The sequence below is a fragment of the Hippoglossus stenolepis genome, chromosome 10 (assembly GCF_022539355.2).
Source record: "Hippoglossus stenolepis isolate QCI-W04-F060 chromosome 10, HSTE1.2, whole genome shotgun sequence".
Lineage (NCBI taxonomy): Eukaryota > Metazoa > Chordata > Actinopteri > Pleuronectiformes > Pleuronectidae > Hippoglossus > Hippoglossus stenolepis.
This window is the reverse complement of record NC_061492.1, coordinates 7,591,000-7,608,450: the sequence shown is the minus strand read 5'-3', so window position 1 is coordinate 7,608,450 and position 17,451 is coordinate 7,591,000. Positions and strand designations below refer to the sequence as shown.

Genomic DNA, 17,451 nt, shown 5'->3' with positions numbered 1-17,451 from the left:
TATTGACAACAAAAACTGTGAGTAGAGTAGTATATTTTACCAGATATAAACTGTACATCAGCACATCGCTGTGAAGTCTATAAAATAATGTCTGGTATAATATTAAAATGTTGACTAACTGTACATATTTACAGTTCATGTGCTCAGAAGGCCCTGATGAGTGGGTATGAATGTAAGTGATTGTAATGAGTATAATATCCACAGGGCTGAGGCGTATTGAAGATGATATTTCACCAGTGTTATTAAATATATGTTCATGTTCATAATCGATACACAACACATCTGAGTGTGAAGTCAGTGCAGCTGCTCTCCTTTGCTGTGTCAGAGGATTGTGTTGTCTGACGTTGGCAATGTATACATGTGTTGAACAACTTCTGTGTTTGGTGTTTTGTACCAAAATACTGTCAGACTACGATAGTCCGAGCACCTACCTCACGCACGGCTGAACAGTCCTGAGTCCTTAGGAAAAACAGGACGTGGTGTGATAACCTAAACAATTTATCGGTCATAAGACATCATCCCAAACAATGGAAAATCAAATCTGTGGGTTATTCTCTGAAAAGTTAACAATAATGAAGAAAAATGCTCTGTTATGCAATTCTTGGATCCGCCAGCCGTTTCCTCAGCAACATTTAGTGTGTTCTTTTCAGGCCCAGGCATCATCCCTCCACTAAGTTTGATGGAAATCAGTGAAGTAGTTTTTGTGTAATCTTGTTAACAAATAAACCAACAATAAAGTGAAGACATATCCTTCTGGGTGGAGATTAAAAAAAAGTGACAGCAGTTGACAATATTGAGAACTGTTTAGAATTGGATTGATTTTGACTCTGAGACATTTTTAAAAGTCATCTTTGAGATAATGAGGCTCTCAGGCTATAAGGAAAAAAATGCTCTATAGTCTCAAATTGCAATCGTTATGTTGACCACAAGAGGGCAGCAGACACCACTCAATGGCATGTGATGGCTTGCCAGTCAAGCAGATAGAGCAAGTTTAATTAAGTCAGAGCAGTGACTGCATAATCATGCGTTTACAAAATGCCAGGAGAATAAATCAATGCATTATGAAACAAAAATGACTCAAACATAAAAACAAAACAAACCGCAGCCATGGAGGCAAACAGACGGCAGCGTGAGGAGGCGTCTTGTGCAGCTCGGTCGCTCCTGAGAAAGAATCCTATACTGTAGCCCAGTGCTGTGGGGAGAGCGAGTCACACACACAAACACACACACACACGTCAGCCTGGTTTGGCCTGGAGCAGGAAACGCAGAGTTTAAAGTCCATGTACAAGGCCACAATGACAAGGGCCGCGGGCTGGTACGCTGCACACAAAGGACAACGTTAGCCACAGCAGCTAGTTGGTTTGCCGCGTGGTTGCAGGTCAGCTCGGTCGAAACTGTACATTTGACAAAACACGTGAGGAAACCAAATGTCACCCTGTCTTTTCTCATTCTGTGAAGAAAACACGGCGGTGCGGTGAGGACACAAACAAATGTGTCTGCCACGGGCCGTCGTACCGGCTGGGATGAGGGTGTGAGGACATACTAGTGGCTTTACCCGCGTCTGTATGAAAACATGGCCACTGAGAGACAGCGTGTCGTGTTCGCAGCGTGGTCGACACGTGGTCATCGAGCATCGAGTTTTAGTTTTGTGATTACCACCATGTGAGTGTTGTTGAAAATGGCCAAATAAAACCTATTTAGAGGAAACGTCTTGGTTGGTTGTGTGTGTCATCGCCAAATCTGTCACCGTTAAAAAGAAACACTTATCGAAACTACTCCAACATAAGGAAATATTTACCTCCACTAAGGAAGTCATGTTTTCACCCTTGTCCATTTCTTTGTTTTGAGATTACACAAAAACCTCTCCACGTGTTACCACAAAACCTGGAATCATTAAATACTGGTGCAGATCTGGATCAGGGGCTGCATCCTGGAATAACCTTTTTTTTCCCCTACTACCTTTAATATTATGATTGCAGTTATTTTATTGTTGTTGCTTTTTTTGACAGTTTCACAAATTTCCCCAGAGAATGAAAAATCAGGCACCTTAAGGGAACTGATATTTACGATGGTACAGTTTGAATGGATTTAAAGGGACTGTTGAGCCTTGAGTGCCATTCTAGTTGTGAATGGAATATATGTTTTTTTATTTACTTGATTAAAGTATACAAATACATAATAAAAGTACTTTGTTGAAAAAAAAAAAAACACCCATAACTTAGCACTGATCCGACAGCTGCATCATTCAAAGAAATTCTGGATCTCCCCCTGGTGGGGACTTTTTAAAACCACGTGCGTGAACATTAACACACCGTATATATTTATGGGGCATTGGTTTGCTCGCCCTCATAAATAATTGCTTGTTTGTGTTTTTTCAAGCCTCAATAAAAATCTTCGGGCTCTATTGTTCAATTTTTGATAACAACAATCAAAACAATATTGTGGAGGGTGAGGATCAATAGCTCCACTCCACCGTCTCTCCTCTTCATCACGGGCGCGAGGAAGAGAATAGCCGGAGTGAAGATGCATTCCAACTCGGTCGTCAATACGGTTCATGATCTTTGAGAAAAGAAATGTTCCAGGAGCAATGGTTAATGGTGTTATTTTCTCCCCACGTCGTCACACTGACACACACACACACACACACACAAACACACACACGTGCCCTGCAGCTGTGTGTGGTAGCGTCTCTCTCCTATTAACCAGGCTGCCTTAGAATCAATACAAAACATAAAGAGGCTTAATCTTTTCAGGTGCTTGGTGCTGATTGCCCATTACACAATAATAACACACCTTGAATCCCATGGACCATGAGAGCACAGAAACACAGCCCCCCACTCATCCACACACATTACACACGGCTACACACCAGACACACAGTAAATCTATAGGTTTACAACTGAACAGATGGTGTCAATGGTGGCGCTGGGCCTTTATGAGGGGTGTTAGTTAGCGTGCTAAGAGAAATTCCACCAGAAACAGTAGGATTCAGGGGGGATAGAGTTTATCGCCTCGTGGAATGAGACGCTGCTACTGTCTCCGTTTGTAGACTGTGCTCTCTTGTCCGCTGGCATGCAGGCTTGGGTTGCTAGAAGTTCCACAAGTCTCATCTCCGCGGGCAGAGCAACAGCTGCTTGCAGGCCAACAGCTCCAGCCGAGGACACCGAGGATTAACGGCCAAAGTTCTGGTGGTGTGAAGTGGAATAAACACTTCCTCGAAACCGCACACCGACAAAACCACTTGGAGACGGAGCTTTGCATTTCGACGGCCGGCGCTGATGAACATTCAATATTAATGAGCAGTTCTGCAGGTCGTTTATTTTCTTTTCCACAGTCGCTGATGGTCCCGGTTTTAAGTGACTTACAAACGGGACCATCGGCGGCAGTAAGTCATTAGGTGTCGGGCTGTCAGAGCGGCTCCTCCACAAACGACCCGCTGAATTCCAGTGCTGTGGATGACCGGAGTCCGGCTGTTGACACTGGCTGTGTTTCTATAAACTGAGCCAGCAGGACAGGTGGAGGATCTGGGAGCCGGGCAAGTCCAGGACTGGAACCAGGGCCACTGACGGACTGGACCCTTCCAGGGAGCGTCTTAAACTTTCTTCAAGTCCTGGCGGGTAGAGGTTCAAGAGGGAAGTGGGGGGTGGGGGTAAAAGAAGAACAAGTCGTTAGTTTCGTGAGAATTTAAACTGGAGGATCTCAAATAGCCGTCCCACCGGGGCAGTCCCAGGACGGAGGCTGCACTTAACCCTTCGACTGGGGAACATGGGCCTGTTTACAAATGATTGGCATTCTTACATCCATGGCAGATTGCAATCCCCCACCCCCCCACCCCCATTTCAACCTCCTGCAGCGCAGACATATGGTCAGCAAGGACTGAACTCTAAGCTACCCCTCCCAAACTTGAACATACATACAAGCAAACACACCGACGCAAAGGGAAGGGGTGGGGGTGGGGGGCAACCATGGCATGCCCTTTGGACAACTGAGCAGCAGCTTGTTGGGGAAGGGGGGGGGGGTCTAGTGGAATGGATCCTCTGCTCCTGTTGTGGTGGGATGTTACGAAGCTGTGTTGGGAGTACTGCTCGGGTGTACAGGAGCTGAGAGATGTTGTTAGTGAGTGTGAGTGTGGTGAGTGTGTGTGTGTGTGTGTGTGGCCGGACTACAGATGGACAGTGGACAGGCATGTGAGAATCCATTGAGCGTCTCAGAGCCCAGTCCTGATGACAGCCCGTCTATTTAGCAGCAGCCCGCTGGGATACTGCCTCTTCCCTCTTCTGCTCCGCGAGCTAATTGGTCACAAGTGTTCCTGTCTCATGGTTGACTGTCCTCCCTCATTTCTTCTGATCTAACAGCATGTTGGGACGGGGGGCTCGGGCGTGGTCAACGTGATCCAACATGGCCGGAACAGAGTTACACATCTGGGAGAGCATAAGTGTGTTGGTGAGATAAGGCGGCAAATGCAAAAGTGACGACACCACACGGTACTGGTGTTTGCTCCAAGCACCTGTACCGTAACTCCTCAAATAGACAAGCACCACATTTTAAACGGCACCTGGCTGGACGGGGTTTTCATAAAAGACGATTCACTTGACCGCAGTAACTGACTCTGCTCGTTTCATTGTCAACATCAATTGTTGCTCACTTCCGTTGTGGTTGTGTTTCCATTGTGTAGTTTTTGCAGCTGTGGCTTTTGCGGTTACGCCATAGGATACATCACGATACATGGGTAACGACACAATATATCATTATTTATTGCGTTACAATAGATATTGCTGTATATAGCAATAGTCTACACAGGATATTGTGCTCACACTATCAGAAACATCAATCTCTTGACATTCACAGTGACATCTGTCTGATATTCAATGTGTAGAAATGAAAATCTGGACCAGTTGTCTAGAGTCTGAGAAGTCAAACACAGTCTCTAGGTCTTTTAATAACATCTACCGGTGCTGCACTGCTGCTGTCTGACATCTGTGTGAACTTGTAGAGAAGCAAAACCAGGACAGAGGTTTCATGAGCAATTCAGTTCTATTTAATAAGCCTCATTCTCTTTCATTCGAAGCGCACGCAGCATGACAACCATCCTCACAAAGAGCCCACACACCCTAATTAGCTAATATGCACTACAGCTTAAAACGCTCCCACTGAACACAGGGAAATTTTAGAGGGCATTAAAGCCTAAATATGTGTTATCAGAGCATGTGATGCACCCTGGGAAGCGGGATCCTCTGGAGAAGGCTCGCTGACAACACAACGAGCCGGAGAAATCACAGACGAGAGGGGTGGTTGTATTAGAAGAAGAAACGCTCCCTTTATCGCACCTTTCGCACTGAGTCCGTTTTAAGTCGGGACGTTTTAATCTTTGTACGAACAGATAGGACATAACTGTGCTCTCCATGTGAGATCTCTGTCTGTGTGTGCGTAGACAGACAGGCCTGTTTGTACATGGGTGAAAGACACGAGAGGGGGTGAAGGTGATTCCAGCGAGCATGCTATTCTGTGTTTTTTTATGAGTTATAAGCGAGTAATTACACAGACCGCTTTGCCCCAATCCCTAGAAATTCTTCTTTAAAGTAACACAAAAAAAATCGTATGAGCGCTTCCCATCACTCACCCCCGTCCCCTGGTCTCACAGCCCCCCCGCACGGGGAGCCCCATTGAGAGGCCCAGGCAGGAAGATTCAAAAGCCATCACATTAGCAATGGGATGGAACTAAACCATCTACCCAAGAGGACCGGCCATTATTCTGCTTCACGGAGAAAACACAGGGAGCTGAAAGGGCTGCTGGTAAATCTCTGTGTTTTTAAAACTAAACCAATACAAATCCCCACAATGCCAACAGCTTTTTTAAAAACTAATTATTACATATATATTATAAGCCTAAGTGAATTGAAGAAGGGGTATCACTGTCAGTGAAGGCTGTGGTATAAAGGGGGAGTGGCATAGCTGATGCCTGCTGGGCTTATGGGGCTTTTAAGCAGTGGCCGAGGCCCAGAGCCAGTGCTTTTTATACGTGCTACACTGACTTAATTTGACCAAACTGGTCAAATTAACCGGTAAACAAGGATTTAATTAGAAACTGCTCATGAAGATCATTCATGTAATCGTAGGACAATGAAAACAGAGGGGGAGGGGCTGAGTGTGTGGAGGAGGAGCCACAGAGTTTCCTCAAAGCAGCTTTTTATCAATAACCTAATATTAACGCCAACAAGAAATATAACTATAGAGATTTATTATATGACTCATTATATGACTTTGCAATTCCCCTCAGCTCTTAAGAGGTTTAGTGTCTTTTGGTTTATTGTTTTGGTTTTGCTTCACTTCCTGCCCAGCACCAAACAGCAACTGTCAAATTACCATTATGGAGCATTTGGTTGTAACCATATATTTTATTTGTTCATGTAAATATTGCTCCATACTTACTGAATGTGTAAATGAGCAACTTGTTTGCAAACCCCACTAATCCCACTAATAACTCTGTCTGTCTGTCACTTTTATATTTTCTCGACTATCGCCCATCTGATTGACTTCGAACATGGCAGTGTCAACCAAGTATTATTTGTGAGAAGGTCTCCACACCTCTACCCTCAACCCGCCCATTTATTTATAACTGCACTTGCTGTTACCATGAGTGACGTCAACAGTGATATCACAATTTGTACAGAGTTTCAGTTTGTAGAAACCATTACTCCCATCACACTATTCTATTGTAACAGTGCCACGCATGTGAAAACCCTTCACTGTTGTGCTCACACCAGCTTGTTTCTGCTGGTTTTGGTGGAGCTGCGCGGGGCCTATCTTTGAGAGAACCTTTCTATCGTAAGTAACAGGTTGAGACAAGATGTTTAAAGGTTTCATTTGGAGCATATGTCATGTCTTTCAGCTGTAAATCCTGACGCAAGTAACCGGAGGAGGGGGTTGTTCAGTCACATTCTGCTCCGGCGTTGTTGTCTGTCTGCCCGCTGACAGCAGCAGTTGCCAGGCTGAGCGCCAGAGGTGTTACTTTTCTTCCTTTGACTTTTTGGATTCATCACCCAATGAGCAGAGGCTGTGACCCATGAAGAAGCCCGTGGGGGGGGCTTCCAGGGCCCGGCTGTGCGTGCAGAGTAAGGTAACAGATTCCAGCTCGATGATGAGTCAGTAAATGGTTTTAGGGAAGTAGCCAGTGCAGCCTATAATCAACGACACATACATGTCAAGGGTAAAGATCTAGGTTGACTGTGCTCCAGAAAACCAATGAGCCATCGACAGAATAATAGGCTTCTATTTAAAAAAAAACATTATATTATTCATACGAGAATCTCTTATTTAAAATGTACATTTGAGATATTTTAATAATAGTTTCCCCTCACGGTGAACTCTTCCATTTTAGATAATGACAGACGAAATAAATGACAAGCATCGTATATATATCATGAAACAATGCTCAATAAAAATTATATATATTCAGGCAACACAACAAATAGCGCCGTTCTGTCGCACACATCAACGCATATTCTTAACATTCATCACAGTTAACCCTAATTTCATGTCCTCCATAAGATGAGTTGCGTCGAAGCTAAAAATGACAGTAAGATGGCTAGTTTGGCACGGATTCAAAAATGTTAATTGACTGCTCCGGTGGTGATTTGACAAGTGAGCTCGTGTGATCGATGTGCTCGTCGCCCCCTTTCTCCCTCGGAGAGAACATCTCTCAGGATAAAACAAATTCCGCCGCACATATGTCTTGGTGGGAACCTAGAAACCTGGGAGCAGTAGATGGTGGCGTATAAAAGTGTAATGATGACAAAAGACCGCCAGCTGCTTGGGTTACTGTACACAGTGCAGACACAACAAAATGACTTACAATAATTAAACACAGGAAGCGGCGGATATCCTCTGGAGAGGCTGCTTTCTGGAATACTTTCTGGAGTTTACTTAACCAGCCTCAGCTCAAACTTTCTTTGAAAGGAGAGTGCAAAGAGAGACGGGCTGTCACTTTGTTTTCATTAATGCAGCGACGGGAGGCCTCACTTCACAAGAGCGGTGCGCCTCAGAAGTGTAACAGCTTATTTAGGATAAATCCTCTTAATGCGTGTAAATATTTGACCGGTTTTAAAAGGCTTGTGTGTAGTGTCTTGAGTGAGATACGCTGACGTACCTTTAACAATCTGCTGTGCCAGTGAGTGGCCGCGCTTGTAAAACACGCGGGCGCACAGTGGCACCAGCTCAGCATCCATCTTCTTCATGGCTTTCTTGAACGTGACGGCGACTGCTTCCGTTACATCCTGCACGTCCTTGACCTCCGGGTCATCAGCGGGCACGGCCAGGGAGAGGGAAAGTGACGCGCTGCACTTGTCGGCGGACATTACGGTGCAGCACTCTATGGACCCGCAGGCCACCTTCGCAGTCATGTGACAGGAAGTCCTCTTGGTGTAATCATCCTGGACGGCGGTTACGTGAAGCTCAACGGCTGCACCCTTGGGCAAGGCAGGTACCACGGCGACCAGTAGACCAGGTTTGATGTCAGGTTGCCACAACAAGTCCTGCAATGCACACAGATGGTATTCAAATGAACTGGCTGGTAAATTATATACACACACACACACACGAGTCGCACACTACAATCAAACGTATGGCCCTCCTGCTGAGATCCATTCTGACCACAGACGCTCCTCCATCAACATTATCGTAAAAACACGTCAAACAAATTCTGCCACGCTGCACTAAGACGGACTTTTCACTCCGCAGACTGACAGGCTATCAATTAACTGGAGATTGGGAGGTGACCCTTGCTAATGATAGTGTACAAACAATCCTGAGAGAATCCATAATGCTCACAGCCGCTCGTCCGCTTCGAGCTGCATTTGCTGACATGACAGGTCCCATTTAAGATGACTCCTCACCTCTCGGAGAAGATCACTCACAACCTGCTATGGCAGCTTCGCCACATACATGTTTAGTAGAAAACCGTCTCGATTTTTATCTACAGAGCCAAGAAATTCTCGTTATTCTTTTCTCCTCCTCCTCCGGACCGAGGGGCCATTAGCAGTAACAAAATGTCTTGGAGCAGTGCTACAATGTGGCCCTCTAATAATACTTGGTTGTGGCTTCATCTGCTAATGGGAGAGAAATGAGTGTTTTATATAACCATCGTTTCGGTTGGAGTCGATAGGGCAAACACACTTAACCCCCTTTTCAGTCGGCTGGATCAATTTTCATCCACTTACACCCCACTTCGTAAGTGCAGAATAATAACAGGTTACTTGCATTTTATTTTGATATTCACTCACAAAAAAGAGAGAGAAATCATTGACAAGAGCGGATGACGGCCTCTTTGTCCCTTCAACTGACGGCTCGCCGCGTCCCAGTCGGCCAGACTCGCTGGAGCAACACTTACCATCAGATTAAACTTGAGCAAACGCTTAATTGTGTATCAGCAGCTAACCTCTTGCCTTGGAGAGTGGAAAAAAGGGGCCCTGAATGTGTACGAGTGCAGGGCTTTAAGGTTGAGATTTCTTTACTCTGCTGATTCTGAAGAGCGCCGAGCTGCCGGTGATCAACAATAACAATCACGGGAGCGGAGAACAATAGCCGTGTCGGCGCGGACCTCTTAGCATGTCAGACAAAGTGACAGCACACATACGTGTCCGATGCTTTGATAAATGTTATATTAGCACTTCTGGCGCTGGCTGGGGGAATTCTCCTGGAGGGAACTGCTCGTGCACTTGTCAATAGTGATTGAACATGGAGCAGAGAGCGGGAACTGGGGGAGAGAAGTGACAGGACAGGGGGCCTTGCTCAGCCAGGCTTAAAGGCCACCCTGCAGGCCCTGGGTGCCGAGGTACTGTACCCGGCCGGCTGTCCGCAAGGAGATCAGGGGATTCAGCACTCTGCTCCAGCCTCTGGCAGGACTTTCTTCTCACAGCACAGTTGCTGAGTTTTTTGTCAGAGCTGTCGGACAAGGTTACATCAGTATCTGTTTGTTTCTTTATTAATGTCTGCACCAAGATGTTACATTAGGTGGGGAAGTTTGTTCAGCAGTTCTGTGCAGCTGAATCTGCCAAAGGTGCATTGTTGCGTGTGTGCTTGTGTGTGTGTGCTTGCGCGTGTGTGCTTGTGTGTGTGTGTGTGTGTGTGTGTGTGTGTGTGTGTGTGTGTGTGTATTTCTGCTGTTTTCAGACACGATCTCATGAAAATTTCGGGAAAAATTGGATCCGGAGTGTTCAGAGGAAAGGTGGCGCCTGAGTAGTGCACGCAGGAGGCATGAATTATGCTGCATTTCTCACCAGAAGTTGTCGAATCTCGTCGGCTTTCCAACTTCATCTCTGTCTTCTAAATGTATGCTTCCCCTTTTTCATCCTCAGATATTTGTGTTTTCTTTGAGTATTTTACAGTTTTGCGTCATGTCTGGATTCTTCAGACATGATCCTGCTGTATTTTCACATGGTTGTCACTGGACATTTGTTTTCCTGGCCAGAATTTGCGTTGTCATATACGGCCCCTCCAGATAATTTCAGGAGATTATCTGGAGTTCAGTGCATGTCTGAAAGCATTCACACTGTGGTCAGAGCTCCATCACAGTGTTTCCCTGCCAGTAGAAAGAGAGGGGGGAAACGCTGGCTGATATCCTGACCAGAAATCATTTGTTAAATTAAGCCAATAAAACACAAACTTTGATATATGGTGGAGCTTAGTGCTGGAGTGGCAAGTTCACAGGGCAGGAGGGTGGCAATGGGAGTGTGTGAGTGTGTGTGTGTGTGTGTGTGTGCAACCACTTAACACAATCCATCTCATTACTCCATTTCCCCTCAGTTGCAGGGCGTGCAGCCGTTCTTCCAGTGCTTTCTCACTCCGCAGGCAGCAGGTAAACGCATGAAGTCTAAATCTGCTTGGCTCAGCTCTCCACGCTGATGGGGTGTGACCTGCCTCTTCTTATGTTTGTTTTCTTTCTCCCCACTTTCCTCCCTCTCACTCGCGCCCATGCGCCCGGAGCGTGCGGCAGGGGCAGGATGGCTGAGAGGCGTAAAAGCCGAACGGTAAACACGGTAATAAGGAAGTGGTGTAAAGGCGAGGAACAGCGGGGAGCTGATGGGACTGCGCTGCTTAGCCAGTTCCCCTACATTTCCTGCCCAGCGGGACACCTCCAGCATGTGGCTCTATGTCTCAGCACTTACTGTAGTGCTGTCAGCCTGCCGTAATATCCCCTCCCATTCACTCTCCTTTCTCCAGATTCCACTCTGAAGCTCATCAGATTGTTTGTGTAAATGAATCACACAGGGTCGAGTCCGCGGGGTGAGGAAAAGTTTAAGAATGAGGCCATTAAAAAAACATGGCAGAGGCCAAGATAGCTTCAAAAAGTCCGAAGTAAGCAGGAGAGAAATAATGACGAGACGGTTTTACTGTGGTATTCAGGGGAGAAACTCTCCACACTGCAATTTCATTACCGCTGCAAAGATGTTTCCACCCTTGTCCATTTGTTTGTTTGTCAGCAGGATTACGCAGAAACTACTGAACGGATTTCCACGAAACTTGGTTGAAGGACGGGACATGGTCCAATAAAGATCCCCATAAAATGTTGGTGCAGATCAAAGAATTATTGATCACTTTAGCTGCTTTCAGCCACACACACTGAACTCCAGAGAACTTCCGGACATTCTCCGGAGGGGCTGTATCTGAGTAAGAGCCTCCGGACTTTCTATGGTCTTTCCTGGGGCAAGTCCCAAGATCCTCCACAGGATTCACCGCGAGCAGCTGGGTTTTCAACGAACAACGGACGCAATAATGAAAATAGAAACATAACTTTCTGATCCAACATTTGGCGTGGATCTGAATCAGGGGGGCGGATCAAGGATTTTTTTTTTTACTGTCTTTAACATTGTAAAATGTGGCGTTTTTCAACATTTCTGTTAATTTCTCAAAAACAATTAATGGATTTTGATGAAAAAACAGAGATGTTAAGTGGACTTAAAATCACAAGTGTGTGAAATTTGGTGCAGATCCAAATAAAAACTTTTCACACATTATAAAAATGTAGCACGCTTAATAATAATTTTCCTCTATGACACCTTTTCAGAACGTGTTATTGCAACACAGAGGGACGTCTGTTTAACATTTATTGACTTATCACATCAACATCTCCATGTTCATCAAACCCGTCGCACACACACTTGCACACACAAAGACAAACAGGCTCTTTGTGGTTTAATGCACCGTAAATGCAATTTCACACTTGTGGAGACTCCAGTATGCTCCCAATTAACCCTGCGAGCTTCTTCATCCACCTGATTAGATAAATTATCAACGCACAACAACAACATGGCTTCACAGACGGGCTAAGCGCTGGTGTTTCCGTCATAATGCACTTCACCCGTTTGGTGGATGGAAATACAACAGGTACGACACTTATATGTACGTAAGAGTGCAAGGCTACATAATATAAAATGTCATACTAATAAACTTCAATAACTGAGCCTGATATTACAAGTTGTGGCCATAGTTTCTTTAAAAGCCAAAATGTGATCATAATACATAATAAATAAGACTTTCGGGACAAACAATGAAATGAGAAAGAATAAGTACAAGTGTAAATATGCAGTTTAATGACTAATTAACCAACTAACTCAAAATAAAATTCAATATGACGCATTTAACTTCTTTAAACTACCACTGCGACATTTAAAGATTGAATAAAACTATATGGTATAATGTTTATATCAAAGTTTAATTTGGCACTTTATATTTACATTTACACGTAACAGATAATTATGTAGCAACTATCATAATTCAATTTCTAGTGTATTTACATTTTGTGAACTCTGCCCTATTTTTCATGCATTTCTCTGCAGCTTCATTTCTGAAAAAGACTTCATTATGAACTATTACGTTACTAACTCGGAGAGTAAATTTGCGTCGGCTGTGTGTTTGAATGGATCCCCACATAAAGCTGCTTGTAAATGAAGGTGGAACAACAGGTGGAAACTATGTTCTAACTGTTCTCTGTGGGAGTTTTGTTACCAGTGTTTGACCCGAGTTAAAGATCGTAATTACAGTCAGTTCAGATGAGCACCGGTGCTGTGGATAATCCCCCCCGCCCCCGGCTGAGAGCATCTCACCATGTTTAGGATAAAACACTCGCCACAGCTGCTCTCTCCCTATCTTTACCTGTGCATCTGCATCTGAAGGGAAAGAGAGGGGCACGTTTTGACAGCTGAGCTTGGAAGGCAGACCAAGACAATTTATCTAATTAAGTCAAAGTGAGGTTGGGTTCGTCACCCAGCACCTAAACTCAATCTGGAAGTCTTTCGGAAATTAGACATGGTCTCCCCATAGAAATCCTGGGTTATGCAAATGAGTAGTGTTGCTTCTTCTGAAACCCCACGTGGAAGCACAGCAGATGGGCGATGCTGTCCACCTTCAGTGACCTCTGACCCAAAGCTTTGCCTCTAGTTAGGCCTGTTATCCAAACAACCCAATCTACATGCTAAATTGATACTACGCTTTCAGCACTTCAAAACTAGAAGGGCACTTGGAGAGCGCATACCTTAACGCCTTATCTCGCCATGTTTAAGAAATCGAAAGAAAAATTCCTGGAGCCACCCATTGATCCGCATCTGCTCCAAGATTTTAAATTCCTTTGCTGTAACCACACACTTCCACCAAATTACGTAGAAATCGGTTGAGTGTTTTCAGTTTTATCCTGCTAACTTACAAACAGATAAGCAAATGAGAACAAATGAAAACATAACCTCCATTGCAGACGTAAAAAAAAGTGTGTCATATAAATTCACAAATAGTTACCAGCTCCTGACTGAAACACACTGAATGTATTTAAAGTGGAATTTTGGAATGAACATTTAAAAGGTTTAGAAAATATGATTTCTGGCATTAATATTATACATTTAGATTTTCCATGCACTGCTTTACTTTTGAGGAAGTGACACAAAGTTGACATCCACTCCGCAGTCTTTAACACCGCTCACCAAGCGCACAGAGCCACATGTTGGAGGTGGGCTCCTGACGTTTTTCCCTGAGGCCCTGCTCCCATGGCGAGACAGATTATTGTGGGAGGAGAAGGGCTGCCAGGGGAGACTGGTGCCCCCGTTAGACGTGTGGAGGCAGGGGTTGTAAGCTGGGGCGGCGGAGTGGAGGGAAGGATGGAGGGAGGGTGGCAGGAAAGAGGGGTGGAGAGGGGGATAAGCTGCTCGGAGAGTTGAACGGAGCTCCAAAACGGTGTGTGGGGGCAAAGGATTAGGGAGGCTCTGAGGAAGACATCTGCTTCTGTGCCGAGCTCCACATTATCAAAGACACCAGCGTTTCCCACATCATCAACTTTTCATGAGCGCACTCGCTGGTAAATATCAGTCGCTGCGGCTCGAGTCTCGAGGGGAAGAGAGGGGGCAAGGAACTTTCGCTTATTTCACAACAACACAAATCTGAAAGGGCCTCTCTGAAAAACTTAGATACATATGAGTTTCTCCTCTTTTACTTATTCATTGAAGCAAGGATCTCACTGTCTTTTAATCCATTAAACATGTGTTCCTCCTATGTGGGTGTAATATCGTATTATGAGTATGATCAATATTTCTTCTGCATCTATAATAAATCAGCCAGACGGAGCTCTTCTCCTTAACGACTGGCACATTTTTCATTAAACAGAAATCTCACTGCACACGGGCTGACCTGCTCTTCCTCTGCGGCCGTCAGCATGCTCTCCCAAACAGCTCTGACGACGGGGATGTCTTGATGTCTCGTGGTGTAGCAGTGAGCCTGGACGACATGAGCCAGAGTCAAGCTGCTGATCACAGCCTCCAGAACCTTCTTCACATGGCTGAAGGACAAGTGGGCCTGCCCCCTGGTGCCGGCCTTCATCAGCTGCAGGGTACAGGGGACCAAGGCAATCTGGCCTGCACAGAAAACTGACTCATCTACCTGGAGAAAAGAACACAGAGGGAAAACAACAGCGTTGAGACTGATTTTTGTTTCATTTAATTTCAATTAAATTTGTTTTAGAACTACCCTCTTATATAAAGTAGACAATTATAAATTTGAACATTGAGTTGCTATTCAATCAGAAAATTAGCCGTCAAGATCCTAATTTTGTTTAATTAATAAAATAAAGGACAATATTCATCAGCGAGGTGTTATAATCAAATTAACATTAATTAAAATCATACGTTTAAGTAGCAGTGCATTAATTAACAAGTTCCACCTCTCCTGTTTTTCAGCATCTTATCACCAACAATTTGCATTTCACAGTTATAAAGCGAGCAGGTATTCCACTAGAAGCCTGCCACTGCATCTCCGTGGCACCAATGTTATTTACGAGCATAATTAACTATGTGATAATAGGCTCAATTCTCTGTTAAATACCTCGAGTGTCTTGAAAAAAGAAAATCTATCTGTTTAATGCAGAGAGGCGACTTGGGATGAGGTGTGACATTAAGGAGGTCAGGTCTTTAGAGACCCTTTGAGGCTGGAGGGTATTAGTGCCGGACACTAGCTGCTGGTCAATGCAAACAGATGCTGGTGACATGTTGACAATCGCTGGCCAACGCAGGGATCCTGGACCTCATGCAGATGTCAAGGGAGGATCATGGAGGTCTCAATCAATTGATACTTGGCCCGAGACATGATACTTTGCTAATTAGCAAAGACACAGCTTAGGGTATCATGTTTCACATTGAGGTTACCAGGGTTAAAGTAGAATACAGGTATTAGTTAAGATTAGGCTCTAAACCAAACCTCTTTGCGCACTAATATCAAACAATGTGTCTCATTAAAACCTACACAGATGGTGGCAGGAATCGACTGCATATACAAACGGACGACACGTTTCCATTTCCTCCCACTGTCCAGAACTGAAGCCAAAATATCCTGGTTACAATCGCTGCCATCTTGCACTGATGACATCATCAGAAGCCTGCACAGAAGGGCTCTCAACAAAGAAGTTCCTGGATCAGCACCAAACAAAAATGGGTTCTTTTGCCACATAAGTTTCGTGGTAATCAGTCCAGTAGTTTTAGTGACATTTTTCCAAGAAACAAATGGACAGGGGTGAAAACATACCCTCCTTGAGAACTTGGACATATGTCAGACGGCCACCCACCAGGGGGCAATCAAGAGACACTTTGGCTTTGCTTTTGTGGAGCCATAAGGTCGTCCATCTTTATATACAAACTCTGATATGACACAACTTCTTCAAAATAGGTAGTAAATACAGGATAGTTGAAGTGTGTTAAATCTCTTTCTGATGGGACAGTAAAGAAGAACAAGGTGCTAGCTACACAGTGCTAGAGGGAGGACATGGTGGACGTGGTTATTTCAGATGGATGTTTAATCAGATGGGTTTGCAATGATCCCCCAGCTCCTGGGTTCACTTGTCAACTGTGACAAATTGTCAGCTTCCATCTCTGCTGCGCCAACTTGCCGGGACAGCGCGGGAGACGAGAGACGAAGTGAGGACGAGCAAGAGGGGTACGAGTGAGTGAAGAGGACGAAAGGCAGGGGATAAGGCCCTCGCTGCTTTCAACCAGTACGGATCAATCACCGCATCATTTACCTGCGAGCGGGATCAGCCCGAGAGCCTGTGTTACTACGTCTGCCTCACATAAAAGCCAGATTCCCACACATCAACAACAAATTGTCATTGGCATTTCATTTACGAGCCTTCAAATGCCATCATATCCACTCCAACAAAGAAGAGCTCCATCAGGTTGGACGGAGGGCCATAATCCTTTAACAAGCTTGTCCCAATGAAAAGCCCGAGCTCCATTTTGAATTCATAAAGGTCGGCTACCATTTGTCGATTTGAATATCAAAAGGGGCTCGCGTGGGGGCCCCCTTGACTGTTAAAGGCAGACTCCCATAGCTTCCACCAAGCAGGTGTGTGATGATCAATTATTAAGGATCCCACTCTGGTTACTCTTAGTGGGAGGTGGAATTGGGGATTTGGGGGTTTGCGGCAGTGGGGGCACATCTTTCTGTAGTGAACCTGGATGGGGGGGGGGGGAGACAGTGGCGAAGGCAGAGCGAATACTATTTACATAAAATTAACAGTTCAAAAGAATGAGTTCACACACCAATCAAACTTGTTAATTGACTGTCAATGGTGTGTCCCTGAATATACAACACAACTACATTATTCATCTTTGGCTTTGACAGGAAAGACAGTCCAATTTGCATGGGCGTTCTAAACGTGATCAACAACCACAATGCCACATGCATTTTTAATAGGCGGGAGATGAGATCCTTTAATATTCATAAGGGTCAAACAACTGCGTATGACATTAAACTTTCTATAACAAGGTAAGTATTTTTCAAATGCTAACCTTAGCAGTCTAAACGGCCCACAGAGAGAAGGGAAGAAGCGCCGTCTTACAGTGCTCACGTTGAATCAATAATGCACGTCCATGTTGGTTTATTACTGTTCTTCTGTTTCTTAATAATATTTGATATTTGCTGGCA

General features: G+C 44.8%; 1 protein-coding gene across 1 annotated transcript in view; it reads right to left on the bottom strand.

Moving 5' to 3' along the window:
- Nucleotides 1-19: 19 nt before the first annotated feature.
- dph6 (diphthamine biosynthesis 6) overlaps nucleotides 20-17,451 on the bottom strand; it is a 61,975-nt gene continuing 44,543 nt past the window's right edge. The window contains exons 13-15 of the mRNA XM_035168603.2: nucleotides 14,668-14,916; nucleotides 8,147-8,531; nucleotides 20-3,610 (exon numbers count right to left, since the gene is read on the bottom strand). Coding sequence (XP_035024494.1) covers nucleotides 3,492-3,610; nucleotides 8,147-8,531; nucleotides 14,668-14,916 — 753 coding nt within the window. The 3' untranslated portion in view covers nucleotides 20-3,491. The remainder of the gene's footprint in view (nucleotides 3,611-8,146; nucleotides 8,532-14,667; nucleotides 14,917-17,451) is intronic.